The sequence below is a fragment of the Equus przewalskii genome, chromosome 5 (assembly GCF_037783145.1).
Source record: "Equus przewalskii isolate Varuska chromosome 5, EquPr2, whole genome shotgun sequence".
Lineage (NCBI taxonomy): Eukaryota > Metazoa > Chordata > Mammalia > Perissodactyla > Equidae > Equus > Equus przewalskii.
The window spans coordinates 26,553,891-26,575,812 of NC_091835.1; the positions used below are offsets into that span (position 1 = coordinate 26,553,891).

The 21,922-nt window shown below is 57.5% G+C and overlaps 1 protein-coding gene across 8 annotated transcripts in view; it reads left to right on the forward strand.

Moving 5' to 3' along the window:
- The window catches only part of ANO7 (anoctamin 7), a 34,951-nt gene that overhangs the window by 3,229 nt on the left and 9,800 nt on the right, over positions 1-21,922 (forward strand). For 3 of the 8 annotated variants that reach the window (XM_070620257.1, XM_070620263.1, XM_070620259.1), the window contains exons 3-18: positions 1,329-1,386; positions 5,692-5,834; positions 8,504-8,611; positions 9,310-9,461; positions 11,451-11,508; positions 12,387-12,497; positions 13,535-13,700; positions 15,139-15,229; positions 16,042-16,138; positions 17,452-17,595; positions 17,663-17,800; positions 18,497-18,595; positions 18,675-18,777; positions 19,655-19,766; positions 19,945-19,999; positions 21,522-21,619. In XM_070620257.1, coding sequence (XP_070476358.1) covers positions 1,329-1,386; positions 5,692-5,834; positions 8,504-8,611; positions 9,310-9,461; positions 11,451-11,508; positions 12,387-12,497; positions 13,535-13,700; positions 15,139-15,229; positions 16,042-16,138; positions 17,452-17,595; positions 17,663-17,800; positions 18,497-18,595; positions 18,675-18,777; positions 19,655-19,766; positions 19,945-19,999; positions 21,522-21,619 — 1,733 coding nt within the window. Of the gene's footprint in view, positions 1-1,328; positions 1,387-5,691; positions 5,835-8,503; positions 8,612-9,309; positions 9,479-11,450; positions 11,509-12,386; positions 12,498-13,534; positions 13,701-15,138; positions 15,230-16,041; positions 16,139-17,451; positions 17,596-17,662; positions 17,801-18,496; positions 18,596-18,674; positions 18,778-19,654; positions 19,767-19,944; positions 20,000-21,521; positions 21,620-21,922 lie in introns of all 8 variants that reach the window. The other 5 variants (XM_070620264.1, XM_070620260.1, XM_070620261.1 and 2 more) reach the window with 4 other exon arrangements.

Below are 21,922 nucleotides of genomic sequence, written 5' to 3' on the forward strand. Positions count from 1 at the left end.
CCAGCCCCTCACCTCCCCTCCCCTGGGCTCCATGCCCACAGTCTGCTGTGGATTTACAAGGGTCTCTTCCTGCCTGGATCTGAGCCCCCCACCCCGGGATGGACAATGGCCAGTAGATAATGGCCACCACCCCCGGCCCCGAGCCTTTGTGGGGTGGATGCAGTGCCCGCTGTGTTTTCCCAGAGCCCTCATCCACTGTGTGGAGTTCCTGTCCCCTCAGGCTGCCCTGGTGAGGGGAAGAGGGAGTGTCCTTAATGTCCACAGTCAGGTCACTGCCCACCCACCAGCCCAAGGGACGTGCAGAAACCCCTCAGGACAGGCCAGACGAGGACAGACCAGACAAAGCCGTGCCCACCAGCATGAAGAGAACAGAGGGGGGTGCAGGGCCATGCACAAGCGTGACACAGTGTGTTGAAGTTTAAAACAGAAACACTACTTCTTAAAATGTGGAGTAGGCCGCACTGGTGTGTGCTGACCCCTGAGGTGTGAAGGTGGCCTGGAGGCAGCAGACTCCCCAGAGTGCCCCAGGGGAGCATTGGGGACTTCAGCTTTATCCACAACGTCTTCTTGCCTAAAAGTGTGAAACTCAGCGCAGCATGGCTAACAGTTGTTGGTCTGGTGGTAGAACGTGGGAGCTTGTCCGTTGTGTCTGGTCCCCTTCTGCATTTCCTAGTTCATCAGCACACAGAGTGGCAGGAAAGGACCACCTGGAGGGGAGAAATGCATTTGAGGATTGGGGTCAGGGGTCAGGATAGGTTGGGGTCAGAGTCAGGGTTAGAGTTAGTGTAGGGTTAAGTTTTAGATGAGGTAAGGTCAGAGTCAAGACTACGATAACGGTTGAGGTTACTGATGAGGTCAGGGTTTAAGTTAAGGTTAGAGTTAGGGTCAAAGTTGGTGATGCAATTGGGGTTAGGGTCACCCTGGGGCCAGGTGAGTATAGATGCCTTTTATAAAGGGCTCTGGTCACCTGGAACTTCTAGAAATTTGAAAGTATTCCACCGTCTGGGCGCCATGACCACCTCTGGCCTGTCCGCAGGGCCACTTAGGGGGCAGTCTGGCTCCCCTCTAGCCCCCGGGTCCTTCCCATGCTGCCCACAAGCCTGCCACTGGACCCCAGCCCAGGCCAGGCGCTCAGAGGCCCGGGGAGGCCCTCACGGGGCTGGCGGGGGCACGGGGCTGGCCCGCCCTCTGGATGTGACCCTCTGTGCACAGCAGCGGTGCTCTCCTCTGCCGTTATTTGTGTTCCTGGTGGTCTGGGGCAGGGTGGGGGCCGGATGGGGGCCGCTCACCACAGTGAGATGCTGCCATTTCTCCTCCTTTCCTTCCAGCCGGGTGGACACCAGGCAGCCGCCTGCAGGGTGGGGAGCCCTGCCAAGCCCCGGATTGGTGAGCCCCACCCAGTATCTGCCAGCTGTGCCCATGTTGGTCCTGGGGGTGGGGACACAGATGGGGTCCCCGCAGTGGCAGCAGGAGGACGGTGGCCCAGGTCACCATCCTCAGTAACCAGGCCGCCGCTCCCTCCCCATCACTATCTCCTGAGCCAGCTCTAGTGCCAGTTGCTGTGCTGGGGTGTGGGGTGAGGGCCTCTTGGTGAGCAGAGCACAGGGAAGGGAGTTCCCCACTGATGGGTGGAGCGGAGAGGGTTCCGGAGGGCAGAGGTGGCGGGCCCCTCCCTGCTGCTCTGGCTTCAGGACAAACTCGGAGTCTTCTCAGACCCTTATCTCTTGCACCTCATACCTTTTCTACCTTCAAAACCTATCGGATCCACTTCTCCTCCCCCTCCACCCCTCTGCTCCTGTCTGCCCCGAGCCACCAAGCCACCGGCATCTCCCCAGAGGACTGCACCAGCGCCCACCTGGGCTCCCAGTGCCCACCTGCCCGTCCTGCTCTCCAGGCAGCACCAGAAAAGACCCTTGTTAAAATCAGCTGTCCTAACCTCACACCCATTAGGATGGGTACTATTCAACAACAACCACAAACCAGAAAATAACAAGTGTGGGTGAGGATACGGAGAAACTGGAACACTGTGCGTGGCCGGGGGAATGTGAAAAGGTGCAACTGCTGTAGAATACGGTATGGAGGGTCCTCAAAAAACTAAATGGAGAATTACCATATGATCCAGCAATAGTTGGCCGTACCATCCAGGTTTGTGTAAGTGCACTCTGTGATGTTTGCACAACGACAGACTCGCCTAATAGTCCTTGTCTTAGAACGTATTCCTATCATTGAGTGACGACACATCACGGACATTTGGGTTATTTCCAACTTTTTGGCTATTATGAATAATACAGCAGTGAACATTCACGTACGAGATTTTGTGTGGATGTAAGCGTTCATTTTTCTTGGGCATATTCCTTTGAGTGGAATTGCCAGGTCATGTGGTAACTCATTGCTTAACATTTTGAGGAAACTCCAAACTGTGTTCCAAAGTGACTGCACCAGATTACAAGCCACCAGCAAGTCTGCAGGCTCCGATTTCTCCACATCCTACCTAGCATGTCTGTCTGTTTATTCTAGCCATCCTAGTGGATATGAAGTGGCATCTCAGTGTGGTCCTGATTTTTAATTCCCCAGTGACTGACAATGTTGAGCATCTTCTCATGGGCTCATTGGCCATTTGTGTATCTTCTTTAGAGAAATGTCTATTCAAAATCTTTGCCCATTTTAAAATTGGGTTATTTGTCTTTTATTGTTGAGTTATAAATGTTCTTTATATATTCTGGATAAAAGTCCCTTATCAGATACGTGATTTGCCTCTATATTTTTTCTCCCATTCTGTGGGTTGCCTTTTCACTTTCTTGATGGTGTCCTCTGATGAAGTCCCTGGTAATTTTGATGAAGTCCATCTCATCAATCTTCTCTTTTATTGCTGTGCTTTTGGTGTCATATCTAAGAGATCATTGCCTAAACCAGGTCATGAAGATTTACCACTATGTTTTGTCCTAAGAGTTTTGTCGTTTTCATTCTTGTACTTAGTTCTATGACCTTTATCTTACGATCTTAACTCCACTTTGAGTTAATTCAGTGTATGGTCTGAAGTGGGGGTCCAAATTCCTTCTTTTATGTGTGGATATCCATGTATCCCATCACCAGTGGTTGAAATCACTCTTCTTTTCCCATTGAATTGTGTTGGCCCCTTTGTAAAACATTGACCGTAAATGTATAGATTGATTTTCAGAATCTCAAATATATGCCATTGATCTATATGTCTATCCTTATGCCAATACAACACTGTCTTGGTAATTCTAGCTTTGTAGTAAGTTTTGAAATAAAAAAGTACGAGTCCTACAACTCTGTTCTTCTTTTTCAGCATTGTTTTGGCTATTCTGGGTCTCATGTATTTCTATATAAATTTTAAACTTGCCAATTTCTGGGGGAAAAAAAAGCCAGCTGGGATTTTGATAGGGATTGTGTTGAATCTGTAGGTCAGTTGGGGAGTATTGCCATCTTAACAGTATTCAGTCTCCCAATTCATGCACATGAGGCGTCTTTGCATTTATTTAGCTCTTCCTCAATTTTATTTTAACAATGTCTGGTAGTGTTTGATGTATAAGTCTTGCATGTTTTTAAGTTTCTTCTCTTTCTTGGTGCTGTTGTAAACAGAATTGTTTTTCTTCATTTCATTTTCAGCTTGTTTGTTGGTAGTGTGTAGAGATATAATTGATATTTGTATGTTTATCTTGTATCCTGCAACCTTTCCAAACCTGTTGTTAGTTCTAATAGTTTTTGTAGTGAATTCCTTGGATTTTCTACGCACAAGATTATGTCATCCGTAAATAGAGATATTTTACTTTTATATTTCCCTATTTATCTTTTGTGGTATGTTCATTCCTTCCTGCATGTCTGCACTTCCATCTGAGAATATTTCCTTCGTCCTGAAGAATTTCCTTTAGTATTTCCTGTAGAGCAGGTGTGCTGGGACTAAACCACTCAGATTCTAATTGTTTGAGAATGTCTTCCTTTTAGCCTTTATTTCTGAAGAACGTTCCCACTGGATGAAGAACTGTCGTTTGCAGCATTTTCCCCATCACTTTACAGATGCCATTCTATCATATTTTAGCTTCCATTGTTTCTGTTGAGAAATCAGATGTCTATATTATTGTTGTTCTCCTGAAAAATAAAGTGGGGTTTTTCTTCCTCTTGCTACTTTTAAGATTTCTCTTTATCTTTAATACAGCAAAGATACGCTCTACCGTGATATATCCTGTTTGGGGCTCGCTGAGCTTTTCGAATCTTAGGATTGATTTATTTCATCAGATTTAGGAATTCTTGACCATTTTCTTCAAAGACTGCTTCTTTCCTGTCTATTCTCCCCTGGTTCTCTGGTCGCAGTGTGCTGGCCCTTTGACCATGACCACATCCTTCTTGTGCCCTGTTCAGTCCTTTCCATTCTTTTTGCTCTGAGCTTGAGTTGGATATTTTCTACTGGTCTATCCTTAAGTTCGACAGTTCTGTCGTCTGTTGAGTCTCCTCTACTATTAAACCTGTCCAGTGGGTTCTTAATTTCATATGCTATGTTTTGCTGTTTTGGAATGTTCTTTTCATTCCTTTTCATAGATTCTCATTCCCTCTTGAAACATTCCAATTGTTAACCATTTTGTCCATTCTTTATTCTTTTTTCTCTTTTAACTTAGTACCTGTCATTATTTTAAGCCCTTTTCCGCTCCATTGTATGATTCATCTCTGGATCTGTCTCTATTGACTTGGTCAACTTCCTGTACAGTGTTGAGTTTTGTTCTGGCAGGCAGTTAGATTACTGGCAGGTCACCTTGATCTTGTTAAACTTCGTTTTAGATGTTAGAACAGCTCACTTCAGTTTTGCACTTATTGCTAAGGTGCATTTCTTACTCCTGTGTTGCAGTCCTTACTCCTACGGTGTGGCCTGGGCGTGTGGGCTGGAATCCCAGGGTGTGCACCCATCTCCCTCCTTTGCGTCTGGCTGGAGCTCCAGCACTCGGCTTCCTCTCAAGTCTTTGTTAGCCAGCAGCCACCTCTGTGCGTCAACAGCCTCAGAGCTCCGAGGACCCAGGGGCCTTCCTCACAGACTTGTGGCTCTCTGCTCTCCGCACAACACTCCTCAAGCCCAGGGCCCCTTAGCAGCCCCTAGTTCTGACCTCCACTCCTCGCCCAGCAATGCCTCTGCTCCCTCTTGGGTTCTGTTGCCCTGCCCTGTGGTTTGGAAAAGTGTCGTTAGGGAGAAAGCCGAAGTGAATGCAGGGCTCACCTCATGTGCTGCCTCCTCTCAAAGCCCTTCGCCCTGCGTCCATTGATGTCTAGTGCCAGGAAAGCAGGGCTTACTCTATTTCGTCGGGCTTTTACAGCTCTCTGTGGCAGGGAGGTAAGTCCTTACACTCAGAGTCCTTAGAGATCCCTGTGGGAGTTTGGGACTGACCCTGCAGGGATGGAGCCAGAGAAGGGATCTCAGGGGCAGGCCCCAGCCCCTCTCCAGGCCTCAGTTTCCCCAGCAGCCAATGCAGAGCTGTGCTGGAGGTTCCTTTGGAGTCCTCTCCGCCCGGACCAGGTCCAGAGTGAGGGCTGGGTGGAGACACGGAGGAGCAGATGGGGGTCTCAGTGCTTGGCTCCTGCTTCCCGCCTGCAGCCTGGGTGTCCTGGCTGGGATCTGGGAACCCCCACCAGCTGGCATCCCTGAATCAGCCCGTCCTCCCTGCCTCTGTCCCTGTTGGTTATCAGCAGACTTCGTCCTTGTTTGGGAGGAAGACCTGAAGCCAGGTCAGCAGCAGGACAACACCACCCGGGACAAGACAGACATGCACGGGGACTGGAGGGAGACCTTTCTAGACAACCTTCGTGCAGCTGGGCTGTGTGTGGACCAGGTACGGGGGGTCGGTTGTGGGCAGGGCCCTAGGCGCTGCATCCATTCAGTGACCTATGACCTTGCCCCACAACGCCTGAGGGCACGGTGTCCAGAGCCCTGGAACAAATTGAGCCCCAGAGTCCTACCAGATGGCACCCCCGCAGGGAGCTCCCGATGGCTTCAGGACCACTGATCACAGGCCGGGATAACACCCACCCATCGTGGCATGCCCAGCTCGGTCCTGGTAACCAGGGCCCTTCAGGTCCACCTGAAAACTCAGAAGGCAGTTCTCCATTCACATCCCATTTCCAAGGTCAAAGCTATGTCTAGGCGTAACATTTGTCACTATAGCTCTTTATATGTTTATAGAAGCCAACAGCTAAAAAGCTCCTTGCGCGTGTATGACATCAGATATAATAGTGGGTACCACCTAGAATGCTTTACGCCATTGCAGGGAGCTTGAGAAAGCGGGAAGGAGCTGTGTGGATGCTGCATGTGTGGTGGGGCAGGCGGGTACAAGTAGGTCTCGGAGCAGTTGGGGGTCAGGGCACAGAGCCCAGCCCCACTCGTCTCATCCCTGAGGCCCGCCGCTGGCTCCCTCTCCATGTCTCCTGCGTTCTCCGCCCTCCTTTCCGACCACTTGGCTTCCTCTGTTCCCCAGACACAGGCTCTGCCTTCTGGTGGCCTCTCCCACCCTGAGTAATCAATCCTGAATCTTATCTTACTCACATTCTTGCGTTTCTTTATCATTTTAACACAGCTTGATGTGGTCTGTTTGAACTTGGTAGAATGGACTCACACTCTGTGTAGCTCTCCCTGACATCCTGTTTATGAGGCCCATGCACAGTTGGTGCAGCTGCTGCGGCCATGTCATTGCTGTAGAGAGCCCCCCCCGTGTGACTGTCCCACCTCCTGCTCATCCATTCCAGTGTCAGTGGACACTTAACTTGTTCTGGTTTGGGGCTATTATAAAACTGGCTGCTGTCAGTTCTTTCGTGTGTGTGTGTCCTTGTGCCCAGGTGCAGGGCTTTCTCCTAGGGGCAGAGCTGCTGGCCCAGGGGGTGTGTGTATGGCCTCACCATTTTGCCAAGCGGTGGCCTCAATTTGCACGACTGTCAGGGTGAATGAGTGCCCCCTCCTCTGTGTCTTCTCAACACTCTGTAGTGTCCGACTTTAGAATGTTGACCAGTCTGGTTGGTGTATAGTGGCATCTCATGCAGTTTAGTTCACATTTTCCCTGATTCCTGAAGAGGTGGGGTATTTTTTGCATGTTCATGGGCTGTGTTTCCAATACTGTGAACTGCCTTCTCCTGTCTTGCTGTCAGGCTGTTTACGTTTGTCTTGTGATGCGCGGGAGCTCATGTATCCCAGAACCTCTTCCTTGGTGGTTACGTGCGTGGCATCTTCCCCAGGCCGCTTGCCCTTCGTGTTCTCACATTTCCTCCTCGGTGTGTGGGGTACGAAGTGAGCAGGCACTTCCCCTCGAGGCTCGCCCTCCTCGACCCCGAGGCCCACGGTTTGCCACACTCCCTTCCAGAGCTTCCTCTGTTGGCAAACATACACGATGGGATACACGATGGAGTTGGAGGTCAAGAGCTAACACCCCCTCCCCTTCCGAGTTTGGATCCACTTGACAGTCTGGTGGGTGGGATGAAAAGTCACCGCCTTTTATTATGGAAAAAGCTTATGGGATGGCGTGGCTTATAGATGTGGCCACATGAGTTTATAAAACCTTGATCCAAATTGGACTTCAGTGGGGGGCACAGAGGGCCAACCACAGGGGGCACCAGTGGGCAGCTTCCCCAACATATTGCCCAAAGTGCCCTCGGTCTTTGCTCTAAATGACAGTTCTCAGCTCTCAGCACACGTCACAGCCAGCTAGGGAGGCCCAAAGCACTGAGGCCCATGTCTGCCCGATGGGCATCTGTTCCAGCTGGGTCCAGGTGGGGCCTGGGCATTGGCATTTGGGGAGCCCCAGATGGCTGTGAGGCAGCAAGGGCTGAGAACCACTGGATTCAAGAGGGAGTTTGGAAGGCAGGTGTACAGTCAGTAGAGGCACCTCATCTTGGAGCCAGAAGTCCCCATCTCAGGGTTCCAGTGCCTGTCACATGTCCCCACATGTGTGAACATGTGCACACTTCTGTATGTACATGCAGAACATACACAGATACGCAGTGGCTTGTCCAAGGGCGAGACAATCATGCAATGTCTGCAAACCCAAAGCTGAATTTATTGCCCACTTACGTCAGGAGAGCGGTGTAGGTCAGGCCCAGTCTCTGACAAGGCCGAGGGTGCTCTGGCAGGCTTTGGGGAAGAGTGTGGTCGTTGTGCTGGTCCCAGAGCAGACTGGCTGGTGCTGGTCCTAGCAGCCCAGTGTTGTCTGTCTGTCGCTGACTGAGTTCCAAACAGGAGTGCTCACCGACTGGTGGGCCTTCAGAGGCGTGTTCACAGGGGCAAGTTGTCATTCATCAAGCTGCTTTAAAACCAGTGCTGGTTAGTCGTTACCATGGCTACAGAATCATCTGTCTATTCCGAGAATGTGAATGGACACACACACTTACACTCACGGGCACACACACACAGGCACACATGTACCCATACAATTATGCACGCACACAGACATGCACACACACACGTACACACACACATGCACCCTCAGCCTCTCACAGAGCCCCTTGCTCCCTGCAGCGTGACGTCCAGGATGCGGACAGCGCGGTGCACTATGTCCTCCTCAGCGCCCCCTGGGCCGTGCTCTGCTATTACGCCGAAGAGCTGCGCCTCAAGCTGCCCCTGCAGGTACCAGGGTGCATGGGGTGCAGGGAGAAGGCCTGGAGGTCCCCCCACAATCCCAAGTCACTCATGATTGCACCCAACATACCGGGTGCAGCTGCTGGTGCCGACACCCCTGGGGGTTCCCCACTCAGTGTCCTCGAGGACCCCTCCAAACCCCCATCACACTGTGCTCCAAGAAGCCTTGCTGGGCAGACAGGTCAGGGTGCTGTGACCCCTATGGTGGGCTCAGGGGAGGTGGAGGGGTGGACTGTGTGTGCAGCAGCCAAAGCTCTGAGCTGGCTGCCTGGGCCCCTCCAGGCTCTGACCCCGCCAGGCTGCTGAGAGCCAGCACTGCAGGCAGGGGAGGGGAAGCCCCAGCCTGGGGGACACAGGGTGGAGGGGGCAGCGGCTCCTGGGGGACCTCAAGATGACACTCCTGGGGGTGGTTCTGCCACCCACTCCATGGGCCCCCCTTCACCATCATAGCATGGAGATGGACAAAGAAACACGCTGCAACCCTCTTGTCCCTTCCTGCCTTGGGGGGCTCAGGGCCTCAAATTGACCCAAGCCTGAGGCCCGCGGGGAGAACGGGCTTGCCTGTTCCCTCCACTGGGTCCGTAGCAAGGCCAGGGGAGGCTCCGGCCCTCTGCTGGAGCCTTTCATCTGCTGCCCAGTGTGCAAAGCCACACCCCCCACCCACTGCAGCAGCCGCGTCCCCTCAGGAGTCGGAGGAGCAACCTAGGATTCCTTCCAGGAATTGCCCAACCAGGCCTCCAACTGGTCGGCCAGCCTGCTGGAGTGGCTGGGCATCCCCAACATCCTGCTGGAGGACGTGCCTGACCTGCCCCCGGAGTACTACTCCTGCCAGTTCAAAGTGAGCAAGCTGTCGAGGTGAGAGTGGCCGCCCTGCTGTGCTGGGTGGGGGCCCAGGCCGCATGGCGAAGGGAAGAGTCAGAGGAGTGCACCTGATGCCATGCTTTCCCCGCCCCGCGCTCGCTCCTTCCTGGAGCTTTGCGCCCAGGGCCTGTGAGCTCAGGTGGGCATGCCCTAGAGCAGCCACATTTTCTGTAAGTTGTCCCCGGCAGTCACAGGCACTTGTGCTGTGGGACAAACATCCCTCAGACCTCGGTGGCTGGACATGCAGATCCCTTTCCTGCTCCACTACGTGTCTATGGAGGTGGGCAGGGCACCTCTTCCGTCACCATGTTACTGGCCAAAGCAAGTCACCTGGCCACACCCAGCCCACAGATAGGGGTAGTGTATAGGTGGGGGGCACTGGCGTATGGTCTGCACTGCGGACTCCCATGCGCTCCCACCGCCCGTGCTGAGAACCCCTCCTTTCTGGGCTGGGCGACCTTCAGCCACACACACGCTTGCCCCCACCCACAGGGGTTCCCAAAGTTCTGGTGTCCCAGAGAGGGCTCTGTGGTCAATCGTCCGTCCACACAGGCGACCACCAGCTGCCACCCACGAGGTCTTTGGTCCTGTGCTTGGAGCTACAGGGGTCACATGAAAGGGCTCTGGGCTCCTGGGTGAGCCAGGCGCTCCTGTACCCCTTGCCCTCTGCCCAGCCACAGTCCACTGTCCCCCACCCAGTGTCGGGGTTTCTGTGACATCTGGAGAACCCACTGTGACCTTCTGCCTCGGGAAAGGAAAAGGGAAAACTGAAATTGATTGTGGCACCGGTGGCAGTGGGTGTCTCCCAGGGTGGAGGTGGGGGCATGAGTGTGCATCAGTGTGTGCGTGTCTACAGGCCAGTGCATGTGCTCCCATGTGCGTGTTCTTCCCACGTGTGTGTGCTCCCATGTGTTCTTCTCATGTGCATGTGCTCCCACGTGCTTGTTCTTCTCATGTGTGTGCTCCCATGTGTGTTCTTCCCATGTGTGTGTTTTCCTGTGTGTTCTTCCCATGTGTGTGTTTTCCCGTGTGTTCTTCTCAGGTGTGTGCGCTCCTGTGTGTTCTTCTCAGGTGTGTGTGCTCCTGTGTGTTCTTCTCATGTGCGTGTGCTCCTGTGTGTTCTTCTCATGTGTGTGTGCTTCCGTGTGTGTGCTTCTCATGTGTGTGTGCTCCCGTGTGTGTGCTTCTCATGTGTGTGCGCTCCTGTGTGTTCTTCTCAGGTGTGTGCGCTCCTGTGTGTTCTTCTCATGTGCATGTGCTCCTGTGTGTTCTTCTCATGTGTGTGTGCTTCCGTGTGTGTGCTTCTCATGTGTGTGTTTTCCCGTGTGTTCTTCTCAGGTGTGTGTGCTCCTGTGTGTTCTTCTCATGTGTGTGTGCTCCTGTGTGTTCTTCTCATGTGTGTGTGCTTCCGTGTGTGTGCTTCTCATGTGTGTGTGCTCCCGTGTGTGTGCTTCTCATGTGTGTGCTCCTGTGTGTTCTTCTCATGTGTGTGCTCCCACGTGTGTTCTTCCCATGTATGTGTTCTCCCGTGTGTTCTTCCCATGTGTGTGCTCCATGTGTTCTTCCCATGTGTGTGCACTCCCGTGTATGTGCTTCTCATGTGCGTGTGCTTCTGTGTGCATGTTCATCTCATATGGATGTGCTCCCACGTGTGTACTCTTTTCATGTGGATGTGCTCCATGTGTATGTTCTTATCATGTGCATGTGCTCCGTGTGCATGTTCGTCTCTTGTGGATGTGCTCCCATGTGTGCTCTCTTCTCATGTAGATGTGTTCTATATGTGTTTTCTTTTCATGTGTGTGTGCTCCAATATGCATGCTCTTCTCATGTGTATGTGCTCCAAGTGTGTGTTCTTCTCATGTGTGTGTGCTCCATGTGCGTGCTCTTCTCATGTGCATGTGTCCCCATGTGCATGCTCCTGCATGTGCACATGTACTCCAGTTCCATATGTTTCATACACCCACAGGTTCCTTGGGAGTGACAACCAGGACACCTTCTTCTCCAACACCCAGAGGCACCAGATTGTGAGTGGGGGGTCCCTGCTGTGGGCCCCCAGCCCTGCCTGGCTCTGAGAGGCCTGCCGGCGCCAGACTTCCTTACCTGAGCTGGGAAAGAAGCCCTCCGTGGACACAGGAAGGCTCCCCTGGGGTCAGAGGGCTGAGGCCCTGGCGCTAGGAGACTGGCGGCCTAGAGGCTGCCCCCCCAGCTCATTGCACAGGGGAGCACGTGCCGAAGCTGCACAAGCACAGCTGGGCCCTGCCCCCCATCCCAGGGATCCCTCAGGGCCCAGAACGGATGTCACAGTGATGGACTTGTGGGACAGACAGCCAAGACCACCAGGCCCGGGTGGGCGTGGGTCCCGCTGGCCAGTGAGGAGGGAGCCGAGGGACCGAGCAGACTAGAGCTGCGGCGTCCCTGAGGAGGGCGGGCAGAGTGGGGTCGCTCCAGGAGGCCTGCTCCCATGGCCTGTGGTGGGGAAGGGGCTCCCACAGGCCTGCCTAGGAAAGACCTCTGCTGACCACTGGGGGCACGAGGCCACATGGGCCTGCCCAGGCAGGCAGTGCCACCCGACCCAGGTGTCCTCCTGGAGGCTGCCTCCTGCCCAGAGCACAGGTCCAGGATGGCTGTGCACAGGCAGGGCCTGGGTTCAAATCCAGACTCGACTCCTCTGAGCCACCTGGCTCTGGCCAAGGTCTTCGCGTGAGCGAGTGGGAGAATGACCACAACTGGGGGGCTGTGGTGTGTGTTAGCCAGTGAACGAAGAAGACCTGGGCGTGCAAAGCATTGTCACCAGAGGGCTGCGGGAGGCCGTCGCGGGCTTACCCCCGAGAGGGGCAGGCTGGGATGTCCCCACCCCCCCATCACATGACAATTGACCAGTGCCATCCCCACCAACCCATAGCTGTTTGAGATCCTTGCCAAGACCCCATATGGCCACGAGAAGAAAGGCCTGTTTGGGATTGACCAGTTGCTGTCAGAGGGTGTCTTCAGCGCGGCCTTCCCTCTACATGATGTGAGTCCTGGGGGGCTGGATGCGCCAGGGGTGGGGGCTCAGTCCTGGGCATGGGGGTGAGTTCCTGGATGAGGAAGACCCCCTGGTCCTGCTGTCTACCCCAGGAGACTGGGGGGCCTGGGCCCTGCCCTCCTGTGCTGGGCAGCTGTGGTCAGACACGCGCTGTGCTGGGGGCCAGCAATGCACTTGTGATGTGACCGGGCCACGCTCAGCCTGTCTGAGGCTGTGGGCGGCCACACGCTGTCCTGGCCAGGTAACAGGCCCGGCATCTCCACCTTCCTAGGCAGCTTCCCTCTCCGAGAAGTCAGTAAGATCTGTGCTCCTCAGGCAGCCGGGTAAACTGAGGCAGTGCCAGGGAGGCAGCTGCCACTGCGCCTGACTGTCATCCTTGACCAAATGTATACCGTGTGTGGCTGTTTACGCCCTGGCCCCCCGCAGCCACCCACCACGAGACCCTCAGAGCTGCAGGCAGGGGCAGCGGGGCCTCAGGGCCCGGGTCAGGCTTGTACCCACTGCTGTGTGACCGTGGGCACAGTCCCTCCCCGAACACCACCCAGGGGTTAAATGAGGGTGTGGACAGGAATACCCACAGCCCTGCTCCCCATCACTTCTGGCGCCAGGGCCCGGGGGGACACACAGAGCCTGACACAGTGGCCTCACTGGCTCGGCCAGTGCTGGACGCTGCACAGCACAGGCAGCAGAGTCCCCCACCCAGAGATACTCACCCCACCCTGGACTGCAGTTGCTGGCTCCTCCTGGGCCACCCTGCCCGGGTCCCTCCTCTACCCTGGACTCAGACCCTGGAAGCCCAGGCCGAGGGGCTCGACTCAGAGTCCCTTCCCAGACCCCCGGCACCCAGCGGGATTCTGTTTTCTTCCTCAAGCAGCAACTCTAGTTCCCAGGGTTTGTCGCCCGTCTCCCCATGCCGAGTGGCACATGGTGTCGCTCAGTGCTGAAGCCCCCACACCTAGAACTGTCCAGTAGGGACGGTGCCCAGACCAGCCTGGACTCTCCCACCTATGGCTTCTTGTCCCCAGGGCCCCTTCATGACACCCCCGGAGGGCCTGCAGGCTCCGGGCCTCAACCAGCGTCAGGTCCTGTCCCAGCACTGGGCCCGCTGGCGCAAGTGGAACAAGTACCAGCCTCTGGACCACGTGCGCAGGTACTTCGGGGAGAAGGTGGCCCTGTACTTCGCCTGGCTCGGTGAGTCCCACGCCCACTGCCCCTCGGGCCTCCCAGGCCCCCCGACTTGATCTGCAGGGTGACAGTCTGCTAACCCGTGTCCCCAAGAGGCCAGTGCTCCCCGACTCCCAACCCTGATGCTGCCCAGCTCCCCTGGACCCCCGGCCCAATAACATAACTGAGCACTGTGGCTGTCCTAGAGCCCTGTTAACAGCCCAGAGAGGGACTGGGAGCCCCCGTCTGCAGGCAAGGGCCCCTCCTGACTCCAGCCCTCAGTGTCCCTGGCCCACCAGACATGCCCCATGAGACCCCGGGTCACCCCAGGAACCAGTGACCTGGCGGAGGTCACCCCTGCCCCGGGGTCCAGGGAGAGTGGCCCTCTCACCTCCTCCAGGCAGGCTGTCGTCTTCAGAATGGGTGTCTGCCCTGGGCAGCCCCGAGGCTCCTTGCTCCCCTCGTGGGCTCAGTTCTTGCCCCACCCCCCCCAATTCTGTGTCCAGCCTTCTAAAGTTTTTTCTTGTCCCCAAACACAGCATATGTGCCCCCTCCCCAGGCCTATGCAGTCCTCCAATCATGCATGTATGCATCTGTTCAAATGGCTAGCCATGTTGGGGTGCCGTGCACAGTGGGGAGACCCTGCCCTCAAGGAGTACACTGGCTGTGGGTGACACAGAAGAAAAGGCCACCCACAGCCACTGTGGACCCAGACAGGGCGGGGGCTGCCTGCTGTGGAAGGGTGCGCCAGGCCAGGGCGTCGGGGCCAAGGCACAGCACATGTGCGAGGACCCGAGGCTCCTCTCAGGGCCAGGGAGGAGTGGGAGCCAGGGGACAGCAAGGCCAGGCTGGAGGGTCGCACGGGGTGGTCTTCCTCTGGGTTCTAGACAGAGCAGCATCTTACAGAGGGCACTCTGGCAGACACAGGGCTGGAGCAGGACCCCAGGCTGGGGCTGGGCTGGACTCGTGGGAGGCAGACGGCTGCACACCGGAGGGATGGGGGGTAACTGAGGAAGCTGGCCCTGGGGGGTGCGGGGCAGGGTGGCATCCAGAAGGACCCTCAGTCTCCTAGGGCTGGAACATGGTAGGCACTGAACCTCTCCTAAAGGGGAGGTGCATCCCACGTGTGTTGGTTGAGGCAGATGGAGCTCAGGAAAGTGGTGTCCAGGAGGTGGGAAGCACAGGCGCCGGAGCCCCAGGCGCTCGGGTGCCGAGGTAAATGGGATGGGGTGTCCAGGGTCCAGGGCAGAGGCCAGGAGGGAGGGACTGTGCTGAGAGCTGCCAGGGGGACTCCTGAGGACCGCGCCCCTCACCGCTTCCTCCCAGAAGGCTTCAGACCCCGGTGGCTGCATGTGGTCTGTGGGGGACAAATGTGGCTGTGCAGATCTCCACCTGGCGCTCAGCCCAATTCTGGGTACACAGGCCCACCGGTTCACTGCCAGCCGACCTCCGTGTCCCCCTGCAGGGTTCTACACAGGCTGGCTCCTGCCAGCAGCAGCGGTGGGCACGCTGGTGTTCCTGGTGGGCTGTTCCATGCTGTTCTCAGACACACCCACGTAAGTGTCCTCTTGCCTCCGCTCCCAGGCCTGCCCTGTGTCTCCTGAGGCCGGTGTGCAGTGAGGAGAACCCACAGGTGCCAGGCCCCGTGCAGAGCTGGGGATGGAGGTGAGGGCTGGGCACATACTGCCCTCATGCACGTCACAGAGGGCCCTGTGGACCTGGCTAGAAGGCTGATGCAGGTGGACAGGTGTGCCTCCAGGCTGACGCAGGTGGACAGGTGTGCCCAGCCTGACACAGGTGGACAGGTGTGCCCTCACGCTGATGCAGGTGGACAGGTGTGCCCAGGCTGACACAGGTGGACAGGTGTGCCCCCACGCTGATGCAGGTGGACAGGTGTGCCCCCACGCTGATGCAGGTGGACAGGTGTGCGCCCAGGCTGATGCAGGTGGACAGGTGTGCCCCCAGGCTGATGCAGGTGGACAGGTGTGTGCCCAGGCTGATGCAGGTGTGCCCCCAGGCTGACACAGGTGGACAGGTGTGCCCCCAGGCTGATGCAGGTGGACAAGAGTGCCCCCAGGCTGACAGGTGGACCACTGTGCTCCCAGGTTAATTTTATTGGCACTTACCCTTGTTTCTTATGATAGTGTCAACTTTTCTTATAATAAGTGAATGACTGGACTTGGGCATTATTTTATTACAGAGCTAAAATTTCAAAATGTTATCTCAAAACTTGTCACGCCACATATTTTAAAACTACTTTTTAAAGAGACCCTGGGCCTGGCCAAGGCAGTGGTGGGAGGGAGAGGGTGAGCGTGGGACGGGCGGGGAGGGCTGTCCGCATGTCTCCACGAGCCCCCCCGCCCTGAAGGCAGGAGCTGTGCAGCAGCGCAGACAGCTTTGAGATGTGCCCGCTCTGCCCCGACTGCCCCTTCTGGCTGCTCTCCAGCATCTGCGCCCTGGTCCAGGTACAAGGAGGGAGTGGGCGGGCTGAGGAAGGCAGCTCCCCAGGCTCTCGTGCTGCCCCTGTGACCCCTGCTCTGTCGCCGTTTGAGGCAGAGCCCATGAGTTTTCTAACCTCTGTGGCCATGTCCCACCTGGATGGGGTTACAGTGGGTGCCTGCCTCTCAGCCCTCGGCAGAGAGCCGCATGCAGTCGGTGCCCATACGGTAGCACTGTCTGTTATCACTCTTATTGTGGAACTAGCCACCAGGGTCATGTGGAGGACCCCTCAAGGCAGACAAGCCCTGAAGCTCTCAGGGCCAGACAGCCTGAGCAGAATCTCTGCCTGAAGAGGCCAGGCGGGAGGCTCCCCAGAGTCCTGGAGCCCGTGGCCCACATGTCAGCCCAGCACGCTGCCGGGTGGGTCAGCTTCTCCCTGGGAACAGCAGCCTCGCCTGCCTCCCGCACATGCTGGGCCTGGAGCCCAGGTGCCCCGATGGACCCACAGCCCAGACGCACCTTTGCCACACTCCTGGGAATCCATCTGTGTCAGAATCCGGGGGCTGCTATAACAAATTGTCCTAACTGGGGGCTTGAAACAACCGAAATTGACTCTCTCCCAGTTCTGGAGGCCGGAAGTCCAACCTCAAGGTGTCGGTAGGTCGGTTCCTTCTGGAGAACCTGTTCTGTGCCTCCCTCCTTGTTTAGGGGGGCTGCCCCGAATCGTTGGTGTTTGTTGGCTGTGGCAGCCTCACCCCAGCCTCTGCCTCCTTCTTCCCGTGGCCTCTCCCTCTGTGTGTCTCTCTGTCTGCTTCCTTCTCTTCTAAGGATTTGTCATTTGGGTTAGGGATCCCCCCAGTCTGGAGCACCCTCACTGGAGATGCTCACCCTAATTACGTGTAAACAGCCCTCACCTTCTGAGGCTCAGGTGGACATGTCTCTGGGGCCACAGCTCAATCCACCACAGTCCTTCCTCTGGCCCCCGAGACTTCGTGTCCATCCCATGTGTAACATACATTTGCCCCCAACACCCCAAAGTTCAGACGCGCTACAACCTTAACCGTAAGTCCAAAGATCTCATCTAAATGTCAACAGCTCAGAAAGGCCCAATCTCGTCTAAATCAGTCACGTCGGGCACGGGGGAGACTCGGGTGTGGGCCATCTGGGGTGACAGTCCTCTCCCTCTGTGGGCCTGTGCAGAAGGACAGGAGGCATCTGCTTGTAAAATGCAGTGATGGACAGGCACGGGACATGCGTTGCCACTCCACACTGGAGAAATCGGGGGACATAAAGGGTCCCCCAGTGCCAAGCAGGTGTGACCCCGCCCGCCCGCCCGCAGGCTGGCCGGCTCTTTGACCACGGCGGCACCGTCTTCTTCAGCCTCTTCATGGCGCTGTGGGCCGTGCTGTTCCTGGAGTACTGGAAGCGGAAGAGCGCCACACTGGCCTACCGCTGGGGCTGCTCCGACTATGAGGACGTTGAGGTGGGTTGTCGCCCCGCCTGTGGCCGCTCCCCGCGAGGGCCACTGCTAAGCACTGGCTCCCTTCTAGGAGAGGCCGCGGCCCCAGTTTGCCGCCTCGGCCCCCACGATGGCCCTGAACCCCATCACTGGCGAGGACGAGCCCTACTTCCCCGAGAGGAGCCGCCTGCACCGCGTGCTGGCTGGCTCCGTGGTGGTCGTGATGATGGTGAGGGCGCTGCCTCCCCGCCCACCCCTCTGCGTCGCCCCTCCGTCCTCCAGAGCCGCGTGTGGCAGCTTTCGTCCCCCTTCCCACTTTGGGGCCAGGGCCTGATGCCTGCTCTGACCCAAAAGACCCTCACTGCCATCCAAAAAAGCCCCCTGTGCCTGGACTCCAGGGAGTGGCCAGGCTAGGGGTCTGGCTGTAAGAGGCGGGCATGTGCCGGGCAGGGGCTCACGCTGGGAAGTTGCTCCATGAATGTGGGCCTGGGGCATCCTTCAAGTTTAGGGGGGCAATCCCAGAACCAGGGGGTCCACCATACCCTGCCTTGGCCTCCAGCCAAAGGGGCTTCCAGCTGGATCCCTGCCCTCCCCTTCCAAGATGTCAGGAATTCCCAGTTTTTGGCTGGTGAAGGGTGGGGTGGGGGAGGAGGGAAGGTTCTCCAGCACCTGAGCCGAGGACAATGCACAGTGGCCCCCTTGACACCCACATGTGGTCCACCTTCTCATTCTAAAGGACCTCCCTCCCCCTGCCTCCCACCTCCCCCTCCAAAGCTCCCTGTCCCCCCCCACCAGCCTGCCAGGAATGGGAGGGAGCACGGCCTGGTCTAGAGGCAGGAGCAGCGATGGAGCTGCTGGGGGCTGTGGCCCGAGGGCGCTGGGGTGCCAGGCTGGGCGTGGGGCTCACGTGCCTGACTGCCCGCAGGTGGCCGTGGTGGTCATGTTCCTTGTGTCCATCATCCTGTACCGGGCCATCATGGCCATCCTGGTGTCCAAGTCGGACAACACCGTCCTCGCAGCCTGGGTGAGCCTCCACTGCTCCTGCGGGGGTGGGTCTGGACCACCACCCCAGCACCCCTCTCTGACCCGCCATCTCCCATCAGGCGTCGCGCATCGCCAGCCTCACGGGGTCCGTGGTGAACCTCATCTTCATCCTCATCCTCTCCAAGATCTACGTGGCCCTGGCCCACGTCCTGACGAGGTGGGGTGAGTGGCCAAGGCTGGCCCTGCCAGCCACAGTCAGAATGTGACTTTGTCACGGATCTACAGGGTCCTCATGTGTGAAGGAGGCACAGCTGGGGTGTGTGGGACCCCCCCACCAGATCGCTTAACCAACAGTGAGCAGGGCCTCCGTGGTGGGGCGAGGGGGCCCCCTCCAGCCATCTACTTCCCTGTGTCTAAGGTGACTGTAGGTGGCATCTCCTCTCCCTCCCTCCGCTCTTCCTCCCCGCTCTCTGCCTCCCTCCCTCATTTCCTAAGGACAGATGCTAATGAGCCAATCCCTTGGGCCACAGGTGGCTTGTCTGTCAACGGACCTGATCAGAACAGGGACAGAGAGCTCAGTGCTCACAGGAGGAGGACGATGGGCAGGAGAGTGCAGTGGAGGAAATGGCGGTGGGGGGGTTGGTCCCAGGGAGACCAGGGTAGGAGAGGGCAGGGGCTGCACCGGGGAGTCACCCAGGGTGTTCCTGCAATGTGGGCCCTGCGTCCCCTTCTCCCAGCCTCAGGTGTCCCCTCTCGTTAACCTTTCCTGCTCCCAGCTCCCTCTCAGGACCCACTCCCAGTATCTCACCACCTGGCCCATGCTCTTCTGTCACCCTGACTGCGCCCCCTGCTCCCCGGGGCCACACCATGTTCATTCTCACTGTTTACTGTCACTCGTCCCTGCTCTTCCTTTACCAACACGACGATTTTAGATGATTTTGAAATTAGAAATTTAGGACTGTCGCACTGGGCCCCTTCTTGAGTGGATGTCTTCACACTATCCGGGCGCCCGGCAGCTCCCTCACTCTCTGATGGCTGAGGGGGTCCTCCATGCAGAGGGGGCCTTGAGGCGACTGAGCCAGTGCTCTCTGTGCCGCAGAAATGCACCGGACCCAGACCAAGTTCGAGGATGCCTTCACCCTCAAGGTGTTCATCTTCCAGTTCGTCAACTTCTACTCCTCGCCTATCTACATCGCCTTCTTCAAGGGCAGGTCCGCGCCCCTCTGCTGCGCTGGCCCTTGGCCTGCTGTGCCCTCCGCTCCTGTGTCCCCTCGATGCCCAGGGAAGGGGGGACGGCATGGGAGACCGGGGGGCCTGGGGCTCGTGCTTCCTGTGGTCAGGTGGGGGCGGAGAAGAGCCAGGCACACCCTCAGGACCCTGCTCCCGCAGGTTTGTGGGGTACCCCGGCAACTACCACACCCTGTTCGGGATCCGCAATGAGGAGGTGAGTATGCAGGGAGAGTGGACCCACTCCTGTGACCCCCAGCAGCTGCTCGCCCCCCGCCCCTGGCACCCCAGGACTGCCACACTTGCTCATCACACCCCTTCTCTGCCATCCATGAAACACTCACCATCGGTGTGTCCCTCGTGTGTCAGCCTCCCCCATTTTAACTGGAGTCACACCTGAGCCGAGTTCCAGCCACTGTGACGGCCCCGGAGCCGCTACCACTGGCCTGGCCTCCCCCAACTGTCACCCCATGAGCACCAGCCACTCCGCTCGCCCTGGAGCCCAGTGGCTCTGCAAGCCGGGCTGGCCCTGTGGTTTCAGAAACTGGAAGCTGGTTCGGCACAGGAGGGAGCACGGCTGTAGTGTGGGTTCCCCAAAGCAGACCCCAAGACAGAGACCCGGGGGCGAGCAGTGGGCGTGGGCATCACCCCGGAAGCAGGCGAGGGGCAGAGGGTTTGCGGGAGGGGTGCATCTGTGAGTACTTGAGAGATGGTCACCACTGGGGGCACCTGGGCTCCACCTGCCCTGGATCCTCCCAGACGTAGAAACCCCCAGAGTTGTACCCCAGCTTCTGGTTCCTCAGTGGCCATGGGCCAAGCATGCCCTGAGGCTGGGGTGCAGGCAGCATGGATGGCTGTGTCCAGAACAGTCCACAGGTGGCCTCTGGGCTGGGCCAAGGAGCACCATGCAGGGGGGCGGCGGGGTGTCTCCCTCTTTCCCACGGGTCTGAGCTCTGACCCAACCTGACAGCTGCCTCCAAAGTGGCCACCCCCAAGGGACACTCTCCACGTCACATGAGAGGGGAGGGGCTTCTCGGGGACAGGTTACTGGGACCCCCACTCAGGGGCGTAAGTGCACAGGACGTGCTGTGTCAGTCAGTCAGCGGGAAAGTTCCCAACTCAAACTGGCTTAATCCAAAAAGTTTCCTTGGCTCCTGTATGGACAACGTTCAGGGCTCTGTGGGCTCAGGTGTGGCTGGATCCAGGTGTTTACACGATGTTGCACTGCTTTCCCTACTACTGGCCACGCTCTCAGGCAGCTTCTCCCCACCTGGTGAGGAAGACACCCCAACAGCACGGCTGACACCCTCAGCTCAGTACTTCTGTGCAAGGCGTGCTGTCCCGGAGCTCCTCCTAGAAGCCCCAGGCCCTGGGCTCACTCAAACTGAGTCACCGATTGGTGGGGCCTGCACCTTGGGTCCTCCCTGGAACCACAGGCTAGGGTCAGCCCTGTGTAACCCCATGTGGGTCCCGAAAGGAAAACCAGGGTGCCGTATGGCAGTGCCCCTGGTCGTTTCCATTCACTGTCTGCCAGTTAGACCTGAGGGGAGACTGGGGGGGGCTTCAGTGATATTGAGGAGAGGGATGGAGGGAGGGAGGGTTTTGGCAGTCCTCAATGTGCTCAGGATATGTGTGAAAGGGAGGTGAGGGCATGACAGGGCCACCTTTGAGGCATAGAGAGGGATGAGTGGACAGGAGGCCAGTCCCTCCCTGAGCTAACCTGGGCCCTGCTGCTGTAGTGTGCGGCCGGGGGCTGCCTCATTGAGCTGGCACAGGAGCTGCTGGTCATCATGGTCGGCAAGCAGATCATCAACAACGTGCAAGAGATTCTCGTCCCGTGAGTCACCCCCACCCCGCCCTGGGCAGCATCCAGGGACCGTGGGCCCAGTGTCTGGGGCAGCAGCCCAGCCCAGCCCCAGCCTGGGAGAGGTGGAGGGAAGGCGAGTCAGCCCCTCCTGGGCCTCAGCACCACAGTGCAGGGGAGGGGGAGGGCTTCCTCAGCCACATCCCAGGCTCTGCGACACCCCCACCCCAGGTGGTTGCCCATTGAGCTCTCCTGCCCCGGGGCCAGCTTTGGGGCTGGGAGGGGGCCTGGGTTCTTGGCCCAGCCTGAGGCTACTGCGGCTGGGCCTCCCCACTC